General features: G+C 34.3%; 1 protein-coding gene across 1 annotated transcript; it reads left to right on the top strand.

The window, feature by feature from the left end:
• The first annotated feature begins 4,661 nt into the window (after positions 1-4,661).
• On the top strand, positions 4,662-7,609 carry LOC128205095 (alpha-N-acetylgalactosamine-specific lectin-like). The gene is made up of 2 exons (XM_052906513.1): positions 4,662-4,971; positions 6,728-7,609. The coding sequence occupies exons 1-2, from the start codon at positions 4,690-4,692 to the stop codon at positions 7,121-7,123; spliced, it is 678 nt and encodes a 225-aa protein (XP_052762473.1). The 5' UTR covers positions 4,662-4,689; the 3' UTR covers positions 7,124-7,609.
• Positions 7,610-14,666: the final 7,057 nt, after the last annotated feature.

Raw genomic sequence — 14,666 nt, forward strand, 5'->3', positions numbered from 1 at the left:
ACAGAAGTGCAAATAATGCCGACGCAACCAAATGCCCGGCAGAAGTTCAAATAATGCCACCAACAAATGCCCCACAGAAGTTCAAAAAATGCCGCCACCAAATGCCCGGCAGAAGTTCAAAAAAATGCTACCACCAAATGCCCGGCAGAAGTTTAAATAATGCTGCCACCAAATGCCCAGCAAAAGTTCAAATAATGCGGCCACCAAATGCCCGGCAAAAATTCAAATAATGCGGCCACCAAATGCCCGGCAGAAGTTCAATTATGCTGCCACCAACTGCCCAGCAAAAGTTCAAATAATGCTGTAACCAAATGCCCAGCAAAAGTTTAAATAATGCGGCCACCAAATGCCCAGCAAAAGTTCAAATAATGCGGCCACCAAATGCCCAGCAAAAGTTAAAATAATGCGGCCACCAAATGCCCAGCAAAAGTTTAAATAATGCTGCCACCAAATGCCCAGCAAAAGTTCAAATAATGCGGCCACCAAATGCCCAGCAAAAGTTTAAATAATGCTGCCACCAAATGCCCAGCAAAAGTTTAAATAATGCTGCAACCAAATGCCCGGCAAAAGTTCAAATAATGCTGCAACCAAATGCCCGGCAAAAGTTCAAATAATGCGGCAGTCAAATGCCCAGCAAAAGTTTAAATAATGCTGCCACCAAATGCCCAGCAAAAGTTTAAATAATGCTGCCACCAAATGCTCGGCAAAAGTTCAAATAATGCGGCCACCAAATGCCCAGCAAAAGTTTAAATAATGCTGCCACCAAATGCCCGGCAGAAGTTCAAATAATGCGGCCACCAAATGCCCGGCAGAAGTTCAAATAATGCGGCCACCAAATGCCCGGCAAAAGTTCAAATAATGCGGCCACCAAATGCCCAGCAAAAGTTCAAATAATGCTGCCACCAAATGCCCAGCAAAAGTTTAAATAATGCTGCCACCAAATGCCCAGCAAAAGTTCAAATAATGCGGCCACCAAATGCCCAGCAAAAGTTTAAATAATGCGGCCACCAAATGCCCAGCAAAAGTTTAAATAATGCTGCAACCAAATGCCCAGCAAAAGTTCAAATAATGCTGCCACCAAATGCCCAGCAAAAGTTTAAATAATGCTGCCACCAAATGCCCAGCAAAAGTTCAAATAATGCGGCCACCGAATGCCCAGCAAAAGTTCAAATAATGCGGCCAGCAAATGCCCGGCAGAAGTTCAAATAATGCTGCAACCAATCACTGCAGGAATTCAAATGGTACCTTGAGCAAACGCCAGCAGCTGATATAAACAAATACCGCCAGCAAATGGCCGCAAAAAAGTTCAATAATAAAAACCGTCATAATATAAAATAGATTAGATCAATTTTATTTTCAATCGTGGGACATGAAATCGGATATGGGACATGTGAATCATACTTTATTTTTTTGTTATGTAATAAAAAGCCAACATAATGGGGTTGTAAAAATGTATGTTTTTTGTCTGGCGTCAAACATTTAATAATTGGTGATACCGTAATCAAAGATGTAAGAGTCAGCATTGTGCAACAATCGAATCGCATTTCTGCACAATACACATGTATGTCAGTATAACCATATCTAATCAATAAATAATAGTTACTAGTTTGACGGTTTATATTTGAGAATCGATTTATTACATGTATGGAATAGAGCATAGATATAGATCCGTATCAAAGAGATTAAAACCATTTTGATATATTGATGAAAGGCAAAGGATACTTTTTGGTCCTTTTCTTGTACATGATTCTGTATCCACATTACCGACAGCTCTTGCCTTAATCGCATACTCCATATGGCACTCTGAAACGAAGATTATTAGATATATTCTAGCTGAGAAAGAAACTGTGCGTTATATGAAACTTGAGTTTGATACGACATTTGTCTGAAAACGTAACTCTGAATAATACGAAATTGTCAAAAAATAAACGTTTCTTTTCATAATACGAAGATGTCTAAAAACGTAACTATCCATTATACGAAATTTGTCTTGACGTAATATTGCATGAAACGAAGTTTGTCTTAAAACGTAACTGTGCATTATACGAGTTTACCTAAAAACGTAACTGTGAATTATGCGAAATTTGTCTTAAACTGAACTGCTCATTACATGAAATGTATAAATACGTTATTGTTCATAATAAGAAGTTTGTGTAAAAAATAAAAGTGCATTATATGAATTGTTTGCAGTATATAAAATATGTCTCAAACAACATCAACTCTTTCGTTAAAACATGCTGCCTTCTTCAATTATTTGTCACATCATGTTATCTCAGATACAGGGAATTACTTAATTAAAGCGTCTGACACTGTGTCATCGGAGTAAGCCATCCTTAAATAATGCGTTTTTAATCAAACTAATAACTGGAATAGTTTTGCATGCCCAGTTTCTTTATTTTAGTGTACGTTAATTATTCATTTCAACCGGAGTCATTAGAGAAACCGAGAGTAGTATGACATACTTCCACATATTATTCAATAGAAATGATGTCTAAAAATGATGTCCTGGTACATATCCATATTTCCTAGTACAACGTAATAATAAACATAAAATAAATGAAAACCAAGTGAGTAGTATTTGAGTTTCTGCCCTCTAAGTTATCAATTGACAACTTCATTTGAGTGCATTCCTGGTACAATTATTGTAATTATATAATAACTACTGTTATAATGGACTAACTCACAATATTTTGAGTATAGGTGAGCGATTGCATTTCAAGTTCTGATTTTTGTCACTATGTTAGGTTTTATACTATAAAGATTTAAGGTTTTTCCAAGAAAATAATTAAGGCCCAAAAACACTTACTCATCCTTAAACCTCTTTTGACTGATCAGCCTTGAATCGATTTCACTAGTCCATCGTTTGTATAAAAATGAAGGCCCGTTAGGAGACTAATTTGTTATTGCTTTAGGTGATCCTTTGCAAATTTTGTATACTTGACATTTATTTGACTTCGTGCTTGTAAGTTTATATTGCTTACACAAATGTAAATCATTGTCTGCTGCTTCCGTGGGGATGCACCTCCTTCTAGTCGTGGGTTTCCACTGCTCTATGAGGCTGAAGAATGAAACACAATAGTGACATATTAAAACAAAATGTTGATGTAAGTTTAAGTGGCAGTGTGTGCCAAATTCTGGTCAAAGGCTGTTCAATCAAAAGAGGATGACAAATATCATTCATTAACATGCTTAAAAGTAGCTAACCAAGGGTACTAAAACACAGAGTATTAATAGAGTACTTAAATATTGGCGCTCAGAAATAGAACAGGATTTCTTGTTTCATAATTGTGTCACACTTGCGTTACGGAATTTGGAATGTTAGCAGACATGGATCAGTCTTGACTTTGTTTTCTGGGAAAACTACTTGTTTTAAGTGGCCTAAAGAACGTACATTGGCAGAGCTCTCAGAACTCAAACATGGACGTTAATCCCCCAACTTGACCATTTAAGCCACTAGATGTTCGTGGTATTTTTTAACATAATTCACATCTATGAGCTCTTTTATCAAAAAGTGAAATAACCAAGAAGAATTTTGCCTTAAAAAATAATAATATACCTTTTTGCAGCATTTCAATTGAATTGGCAGAGAAAAAAATATGAAAAAATGCACTTAACTTCACTTTGTGAGAAAAATATATATGTTAACTGTCAAAGATTTAAAAAAAAAAAGAATCGCGAAGAGCTGTCTATGAGGCCATGAAATGCAGATTGCAAAGAAATACAGGTGGTAGTATTCACTTTCCTGTGGCTTGAAATATTACTATTTTGATATATTTAGCAAAGGTACAGCATCCCTCTGTATGAGTGATATTGTGTTTATCTGATGAACACGCCTACAAAATTATCCGTACCAGGGCATGGATTTTTGCGGCTTTAAAGTCTCTCAAATGCTAAAAAAAATATTATTGCACAACTGACAAATTTGAAACAATTTACAACTTCAACATTCGATTTCCACAAAAGTGAATTCAAAGAAACCATTTTGATTTAAAAATCACTGAAAGCATGTCCCCCGTTATGTAGCATTTACACCACATTTGTAAAAAACACACATTTCAATACGCTCGAATGATCCGAAAAAAGCAAAAATCTCATACTCATGATTAATTAATGAGGTGAACTAAACTCGCTTGACCGGTCGCTTGAGAAACACCTTATGCGGTACGGAAATTACCGAAACGTTACGGAATCTCTGTTCTGAAAATATAATCATTTTTGCGGTGTTCAGATTGGTTTAGACAGGACATCAAGCAGTAATTTTTGTTGATTGCTGTTCAAAAAGGAGATTCTTTCCATTTGTTATCGGCTATTTCATTGGTCAGAATTTGCTTATGAATATCCAGGCTTTACCACAAACCTATAACCAGGTTTAATGGTCCATGGTTGTGCTAGCCAATTTTCCCGGGGTATCATATATATTATGAATATGCTAGATCGCCGGGGATGATTTAGGTTTAGGACAAAACAAAATAGTTTGCTGATATAAAATGTATGTCGGTCCCCGGTGATTTTATTATGTATTCATCAGCCACAGAAGGGCATCTCTCAGTTAAGATCAGCAGTACCATTAAAAAGTTATGAATTTTTAATATGTCAATTAAGAAAAATGATTATCATAATCCATTTGTAACACAGATTTCTTACAGAGCAGTTGACTTTTTTCTCTTCTCATTTTTAGATTAAATAAAAATGGAACATTTTGAGATAGTTCTGTTACTTTCTATGTCTATGTGGCTCTGTGCGTTTTCTGTCGATTTTCTGAAATTTTCAAAATTGAATAAGGACGTTACTGCTGACGTCGTTATAACGTTTCAATGCGGGAACATAGGTACATGCTTAGCAAAGTGTAAGAGGTTTGACGTCAATTATGATGCGGTCAGATACGTGAATGGACTTTGTTCGTTGTATAGAGACGTCGTTGTCTTGGGAACGGATTATACTGGCTCTGGAGAAACTTATTTGCGACAACCGGTATGTCGTTGGTACACATAAACCATTTTTGAAGTTGTAAATCAGAAATATGATTATTATTGAAATAAATGTTCGAGATTCAAGTGTATCCATGGCACATATTTTTACGGACAATTCATATATGTCCGTTAGATTATTTTTTTTTAATGAAAATGGAAGTTTCAGTAACATTGTTGCCCTCTTAAGGAAATGAAACATTTGAAAGTTTATGATATTGTTTTGAATTTCAACAACGCGACCGTATAATGACCTTCAAACAATGTATGACTATCGTATACGTATGCATGCATACTTTTATATACATAATATCCAAAGTACTGAGAGTCCTAACAACGCGGCAAGTATTTTGGAATGGGGTATCAATGGAAACCAAAAATATTTAAAGGTAATCCCTATTCAATGACATCATATTGTCTCATTTAAGGCACACAACAAAAGATTATATCATAGTCAGCGACCGTAATGCGAATAATCGTCGTTTTCATTGATAATTAAAATAGGCCTAATGACTGGCTTTTTGGACCAGGAAAGTCACAAACGTCTGAAGTCTGAATCGTTGTTCGTATAATAGCATTTTACAACACAATTTAATTTTAGCCGTCATAATAAAGTCGGAGTCCCTTACTCAGACTGAGGACGGATGGTAGTACAGATACAGGCCTGTATCGTCAGTTTACCGTTAATGCCCGATCCGTAGCCCTATGCATAGTATTAGAGCTGAAAATCATTAAAGAATCATTCAGTAACATTAACTGTCAATCGAGATGATTTAATTGTTTTAAATGGTCAACGCTTTCGAAAACAACGCAGTATTAATTTAACGTTAAAAGTTTTATTTCGATCTATAAAAAGCGATTGGTTCAAAATGGTATAAAATCTTCAAAAGTATTCAAATTTACCGCGTAATTAGCTCCCGATGGTGGGGTTGTAGACTGCTACCCAAAATAATCTCCCAGCTGCAATATAATAATAAGTATGATTCAGCAACGAAATGACTGCAATTTTATTTAAGATCAAAACTTGCGGAGGAATGTCGTCTTTGATTTCTTTCTGAATCAGTCGGTCAAAGGTCAAAGCTCAACCTCTCAGCGCGCTCTTCCATTTATTTATGTTGGTCAAAGATCATATATATCGATAATTATAAAACAACATCACAGCACGCGGTGACCAGTGCGCTCATCCATTTATTTCTGAATCCGTCGATCAAAGGTCATAGCTCTATAATTTTCGAACAAGATCATAGCACGCGAAGACCAGCGCGCTCTTCTATTTATGAATGAATCAGTCGGCAATAGGTCATTGCTCGATTATAAAAGAACAACATCTCAGCACGCAGAGGCAAACCAGCGTGCACTTCGATTTATTTCTAAATATGTCTGTATAAAGTCATAGCGCGATTATTAAAGAACAACATATCAGCACGCTGAGACCAGCACACTCTTCCATTTGTTTAAGAATAAGTCGATCGACGGTCACAGCTTGATAATCCTAGAACATCAAAGCACGCGGAGATCAGCGCGCTATTCCATTTAGATCTGAATCAAAGATCACTGCTAGACAACTACAAAAGCCTTACTAAGCAAACTCGTATTTGAACTGGTAATTTCATTTGAATATATTGAAAGGTCTTTTGTTCAGGTTAGTCTCATGATGTTGACAAATGACGTGACCGACGAAAATATAAAAACTATTAGAACTGTTCCATTTGTTTCGTCAATAAACATACGGATCAAGCACATAACAATTTATCTTTCAGGTAAGAACTCAATTTGGATCATCAATGTATTTGTCATTTTCCGCTGAAAGATCTTGGCAGGATGCACAAAACACGTGCGAGCTCATGGGCGGCCATCTTGTAACCATAACAACGCAGGAAGAAAACAACTTTGTCCTTGGCCTACGAGTTGACCCTTTATCAGACACGTGGGTAGGCGCAAATGACCTTTCGGTAGAGGGCAATTTCACCTGGATTACAGGAGAGGAGTGGACGTACAGTAAGTTTACCAATGCGGACGGCTGGAATGGATCTCATGATGACACTGATTGTATGCTTATTAAACGCGATCAGTTTGAAAGTCCCCTCTTCTCAAACAAATTCGATGACGCTTATTGCAGCCGTTTGGTGAAGTTTGTCTGCGAAATGTCTCTATAATGCTTTTACATCGAAATTTATGCCTGTGTAACATAGCATAGACATATATTTTTTCCTGTATAACACTCATAGAATATACAAGGGGAATAACGAATACATGAATACAATAGTTCATAAATAGCATTTTTAAGGACTATTTTATTCCGAAAAATGTCACACACTTTGTTTAAATAACGCCAAATCAATGTTTAATACACTTGTGTCGAATAATCGAAATAATGTGCATGTAATCATCGAAATAGCTTATCTTATTTTTTAACAAAGTCCGCATAAAGCGCAGTTTTTCTCGCTTGTTTACATTATGCAGACGACGAATATGGAATGTACAAAGGTGATGACGATCCTGACTCTTAAGTTGTGTAAATACCAACTATACACCAATGTTTTCTTTTTTAAAAACTATTTGAGCTTTGGTAAACTTATGTTATGTTAAACTATAACTTAAACTATATTTTCTCACACTTCGCAAATTCATATGTGCACATTTAATAAAAAAACAAAATTAATCTGGATTTTTTTTTCAACTCAATACGCATTGGTAGTATATATATACTAATAAAATATATATGTATACATATATATATGCCTGTCTTTTATCTATTCATTCTCACCGAATTCTTGATTCATCCCTTAAGTATAAAGAATGACGAAACAAATATACTCAAAATCATAAAAAGTATTTTTTTAAAGTTGGCCTTTTTGAACCACGACTCTCTTGGAGCTTTATGGCACTTGGCCTCATTGGCCTGCAATCAACCTTATTTCAAGTACTTATGTACCATACCATTGAAACAATGCATTTCTACCCTATTATACAAATTCATTTGAACTTTTGTATCTAAGTATATAATGTTAGCAAAATTTTTAGCTGTATTTTACTAAAAAACTTTGGGCACTTCATAAATTTATTTTTTCACATTTAATGCAATCTTTATTTTTGGTTTAAATATCTCTATACCCATGTTAAGTATATGCTTGTTGATAATCCATTCAAACTCACTGGAGTCATGATTCAATTTTTAAAGCGACACTCTAATTCAAATTCAATACATACACTTGTATACTAAACATCCATTTTCACTGATACACCTTTAACTATTTACTAAATAATGCATTTATGGAAAATAATTATTAATTATAAAAAGTTTGTAACCCTGTATTTTATAACAGAAAACGCAAAAATATTAAATGATTGATGAATGCTAAAAGATTTACTGTGATCTACTATAGTCCCATGAGGTAAAAATACCGTGTTTTATGCACATTTCTTTCAATTTAAACTCGGTATCCTTCATAAGAACCATTGTTTTCGACATTTATTCATCCTTTTTGGAATATTAAAACAATAATATTAATTGTGGTAAATCTTATTTGGGAATAAGAGTGCATCTTTAAATATAAAGGCAATGAATACCGGAACAAATGTATGCGTTTTGTATGTTGACCTGCATCGAAATGAATATACATCTTAACGGAAATGATTAACTATTTCAAACTTGTAAACCATTAATTCACAGCTAGCATATCGATCCCTTATAGAATGCATTCATGTAGTGAAACACATTAAGAATTGGTGTATACTAAGTATGAAATATAACCGAAAATGCCGTAATGCGCATACTCAAATTAAATAATTGCCAGTATGAATGCCCCCCCCCCCCCTCAAAACCCTACAATGAAGTTCTTTTACATATTCTATGATATCACCACTCTTAATTTCAGAAAACAAGACTGCATAATTCTCGGTTCATTTCAGATACTTTCTACATCCTTGAATCACAATCTTCTATCCCATTGTCTGGGACGTAGAGCTTGAAATTAACATTTCCATAGTAGATGATGCTTGAAATGAGAGCAGCTAAATTATTGAAACTTAATGCTTTGTGCACTGCGTTATGCACTGGCAACTTAAACAAAACCTAGAACGCAATTAAAATAACTGCCAACAGTCAATATGATTTGTGAAGCATATGATTAAAAACCGATTGTCTGCTGTTTTCAATAAAGCGTTGGAGAACATTGATGTATCCCATGTGTAAGAAATTAATGAAACAGCGCTAGTCAAAAAATTAATAAGGAAGGTTGAAGTTTTTTAAGATAAGGTTTACAGCAAACAAGTTCAATATGTTTAATTTTACACGTACTGTCATCAATAACAAGAATGGTATGACAAAATATAATGGTATGGCAAAACAAGAAATGTATGTCAAAATAGAATGATATGACAAAACAAGAATTGTAAGACATAAAAGAATGGTATGACATAAAATAATGGTATGATAAAACAAAATGACATGATTGTAAACACGATGACAAACACGATGGTTTGACAAAACAGAATGGTATGACAAAAACAAACATACAAAGTAAGACACTTATAAAAGAATAATGCAGAACTAACTAAGCGGACAAAACTGACTTTTGGTTTAATCGACACAGTTCATATAATGTTTATGTAAAGATGGAGGTGTTTGGATTTATAATTTTCTGAGCATGACCAACTTGCAGATAAACAGATATATATATATATATATATATATATATATATATATATATATATTAGACAAAACACATACAAAATTACTTGTTGAAGAAACATACATATATGTAGAGATTGGATTAAAAATAAGTATTATTAAATGGTTATATATAAACGAAATAATAAATATAAGCAAATATACAAGGCGAACAATGTGATAAATACCTTAACGAAATGAAACAGAAGGTATTTGGAATGAACACAGATAGCTTATGTGTACAATGGAAAAAAACTATATAATAATTGTGCAATATCCGCTCGATATACACAATACAATACATAATTGAGTAAGTAATCATACGTTGCTTGAACGACTTGAAAACATATAACAAGTGTGTATCAGTAAAGACCAACACATGCTAAGGTTCATTTATAATTGTACATGAACCTTAACATCAGTCATACTTCTACTAAAAGAAGTAAGCGTTCATGCATTTAACTATGAAAAAGCACAAAGCGTTAAGGTAAGCATAATTCATCAGAGCAATCAAGTAATGGCGGCAATGGAGAGCCAAGAAGACGGAGACAGAGACCAATGACATCGAGGCTAACACATTTGGTTAAAACGTCATTTGAACAAATAGAAATTACATGCACTTAAAACTCATTAAGTAGGTGGACAGTGCTGTCGCATTCGGCAATTACATGCGACAATTATTCTTGGTAAATACAATTACATTTTATACAGTACATGTTTCTTAAGACAGTTGGTTTGCACCATAGTTTAGCAATACCTAGCGTCGTGATTAGAAATGATCGTTGTTTACTTACGATGTAAATGACACATGACTGGATGTATGGATGCAATATACGAAATAAGTTCTGGATCATTTGCTATTCTAGTGTTCCACATGTCAATTTCATAAGCATTGATTAACATGTGCTTTCCAGACGTATTTGGACGACAGAACAGGTTCAACAATGTAATCATTTATCATATAAAAAATCAAGCAATGGTCAGGAAGGGATAATGAAAAATGCAATTTTGAAAATGATAAGGTTTGCAATTTTATTACGTTACATCAATATTCCATCGACGGCAGCTTCTATAAACGACGTCAATTCGACTCTGCAGACTGTTGCTAGTAAGGAAATGTCTTCTGCAAATGTAGGGCTGTTACGCACGATTTTGAAGGCGTTAGATGTCTGGCCGCTATATCTGATGAGGCAACGCAGGTTGTTATATGACGACTGAAGAAGGCGAAGGGGATTACCATTGACGCCAAGACATCCGAGCGTCAGCATTAAGGAGCCGTGCCACACGGTATCAAAGGTGACACGTTGTTTACAAAGCAACGTAGACGTCGCTGCCACGTTCGATGGTTTACAGAACAGTCTCTTGAAAGTTAAAAGATGTAGTTGTACAATTTTTTTTCTGAAATCCATGTTGTTGTTGGCCAGGTAAGTATATTTTCATTTCTTTTGTGACTGTGTTTAGCCTATTTAGGATAACCTTTTCAAATATTTTACAGAAACATTGTATCAACGAAATTAGCCGATAACTAGCGAGTTCTGATTTACCCTTACCCTTGTAGACTGGGATAAGAGCACTCGTTTGCCATGATAACGGGACCCGCTCATTCGCGATAATGCTATTAAACAGTAGGGTAAATTCCGAAGTGAACTCAGTGCCTGCGTTAATTACGTGTTCATCTAATATGTTATTTAAACCTACAATATGCTCAGAGTGTCGATGAATCAAACGTTGACTTTCCGTATATTCCTTATGGTACAGTACTCGTTCATGTATTCATTGAAAAGTCAACCAACGATCAGCAACGTGTATTAATAAATGAAGGTCAGTCTTAATTTCAATTCCGAGAATTCGGCTGTTCTTAAAATTGTCTACTTTTGTTATGTGCTTTCTAATAATATTCGCGGTAGCAACCTTTCCGCAACATACTAAGGGGATCTAATGAAACGTCTATATTCACGTATGAAACATATTTGTTGTGAAATGAATAAAACAAGTTTAAAGATCTGTGTAGCTTTGTGTTCGCGAATAAGTGATACGTCCACCTAAAACGTATCTAAAATAGTGCTTAACATATAAGCAGATGAAATAATGCCTCTACAGTTCCAACATGAAATGTTTCAAATCATAATTTTAACAAGTAGTGTGATAACACTGATCATGGCAATGGTAAGGTAATATACGAACTAAATGCGGTCAGTTATCGAATACTATCGGACTAATACTCTTTCCTGCCCAGTCGTCCTTTCCGTCACGCTCGTAGCTATGGTCGTACCAATCGTCATTTAAGCGGCCTCGTTAACCAATCTCACGCGTTCTAACGCCGTTAATGAATGCCTGGATAGTGAAACAGTCATTTGCGCATTTTTCTACTCTTCTCTGGTGGCTTATATTTCGGAAACTCATTAGTTTACCTTTCGGGCATCCCGAGAGTGGCCGCGTTCTAATCGCCAGGCGCTCACGATACTCGGTGACTCTTGTACAATCACCCCGGTAGACTTGATGAGGTCCTTAATAAAAGCATCACTCGGCAGTTCAAACAATTTGTCGTCGAGCTCCTCCAGGAACTGCTGCTGCAGTGGGGCTTGCGACTATTTGACATCGGATCTGTCGAGTTCGAAATAGTTGGATAGGTCGGATTGATCGAGCATCTGTTTTTCTAATATTTAGACATTCATTGCTGACAACCACCCTCGTGTCGCTTGGGCTTAGTGGCGTTGATATGTGTTGCAACTCCTGTGGACCCCCTTATTGTCGACAAAAAGTTAACTCCCTTGCTCTGGCTGTAAAACGTAAAAGTACCGTAATCGTTAATATAGCACTCTAATCCTCAGTAAACCAATTATTAGATCCAGTAGCACGCGAAATATGATTGTCCTTTGTTTGTTACGTTGTTTGTTTATTTTCCAATATATTTTCTCGACCACTATATTGGCATACAATTTGAAGCATTAGCGATGTTCCTTTTACTTTAACAAATAAGCACATATGAATTCTAACTCTATGTCTTAATCATAACTTATGGAATTTTAAAGTAACGTTAGAGCACAAAAATACGTCTTTACTGCCACGTAATCCACTTCAAAAATCAGCAAAAACACAATCACATTGAAGGCAGAATTTTAAATTATTGAGAAATGTATCCTGAAATAATTATAAATGCTAATCATTTATATGTGTTATCATTGAAGATCAGTATTGAATAAGCCAACATGCATTTTTAATAGGATGAATATCATGCATATTCAATAAAACATCTTCATTGTAATATGTTAGAAAAGACAAAAAGGAACAAATCGACATTTTTATTCACATATCAACACAACAATATATATATATATGTTTTTCAAAACATTTTCGACATTGATTGTACTGCTTTTTTGTTAAACATGTAAGTAGGCAAAACAATATATAAACATATGAAAATACACAGGAAAGTCAGGGAAAAAGACATTTGGTGGATATTGGCCGAGATTTGGCATATATTTTCGTCAATTGTCTGGTATTGGTACGACGATTTGTCCCCGTATCGAGGCAAATACGTAATGATTGAAGACATGAAAGTATGAATTGGTGATATTAATGTAGCTATTATTTTATTAAAACTGCTTGTAATTTCATTCGTTGCAATTTCATAATCTATCTTAAGTAGACTGATTGGACGCCGAATTGCATTTTTTAAATTTTAAAATATTTATGATTATTTATTGCGTAATATACTTTCACTTTTGGTTTATAGTTTCTGCTGTATGTATGTTTAAAGGTCATTGCCTTTTAACTTTCATTTGATTGGCTGTTCTTTTTAGGGGTATAAATAAAGGAAACGTTTCGCGTTTTTTTCATTAAAACATTTTAGGACATTTTTTTTTCTTCGAGTTTCAAGTTTGTAGAAATTTTGGCTCTCCCTCCCTCCCTGCCCTGCAAGTGTTTATATTAACATGTATGTACTGTGTGTGCTTTCATGACATGTTTGTGTTGTGTTGGTGTAGTAAGTGTTTGTTTAAATTGTTGGATATATGAATGATTGATATGTCTTGAAAAACTATGTACATACATTATATACATAAGAATTGATTAAGATGAATACAATCAATAATAATCAATATGTTTTGGTGATATTATTTTCATAAAAATGGTTTGAATTCATGTCTTATGCATAGGATAATGGAATGTTATAATTATGATTCTGTTATTTGTTGTATTATATAACTGTTTAATTGTGTGGAACAATTGATACTTGGTTACATTTATATATTACTTAGGACAATAGTTGGTTTGCTTGAGTTGTGAAATTTGATGTGCCCACTTAAATTAATTTCTTGTTGATTTTTAAAGATTGATGGATTTATACTGAAATTTATTTCTTGTTGATTTGTCATTGATTGATTTATTTATCGTCAATTTATTTGCAACTCAAGTTCGAATTATCGAATACATTATAACTATGGCTTTGTGTTGTTTATTTATTGTTCGTCAGAGTATTGTCAACTGGTAACAATAATTAGAATCATAAGCAGATTATTAATTTGATAGTATTTTAAGGTATTAAACTGGCTATGCATAAGGAAATGAATACCTTGATTTTGTAATTAAGTAAGAGATTAGTTTTGGAAAGTAAAATTGATTGATTTAACGAAATGGTTTTTTTTTTCAGATATTCCAAAATACATTATAAAAATCGACTGTAAAACCATCTGAACCAGGGCTTTTTTTAGTTTCATTTCTTTATGAGAATATGTACATTCGGATTCAGTTAGTAAACTTCACATTTGATTTGATTTTCCTTGCATAATTTTGTTGATGGAACATCAAACAAGTTTATTCACTGTTTGTTTGTACTTGTTTTTTGTATAAACTTTCATAAAATAATCCGCTGCTCATTTAAGATATATATTTTATGTTTGTTTGTTGTTAATATGGTTTTGTTCGACTTAAGTTTAGTTATTGTTTTGTTCATAGTGGCGTTTAAGACCTCCGCAATATCTACTTTTCGTTATATTCTACATGTTGTGCTTTTGACCTCAATATCA

The sequence above is a fragment of the Mya arenaria genome, chromosome 10 (genome assembly GCF_026914265.1).
Source record: "Mya arenaria isolate MELC-2E11 chromosome 10, ASM2691426v1".
Lineage (NCBI taxonomy): Eukaryota > Metazoa > Mollusca > Bivalvia > Myida > Myidae > Mya > Mya arenaria.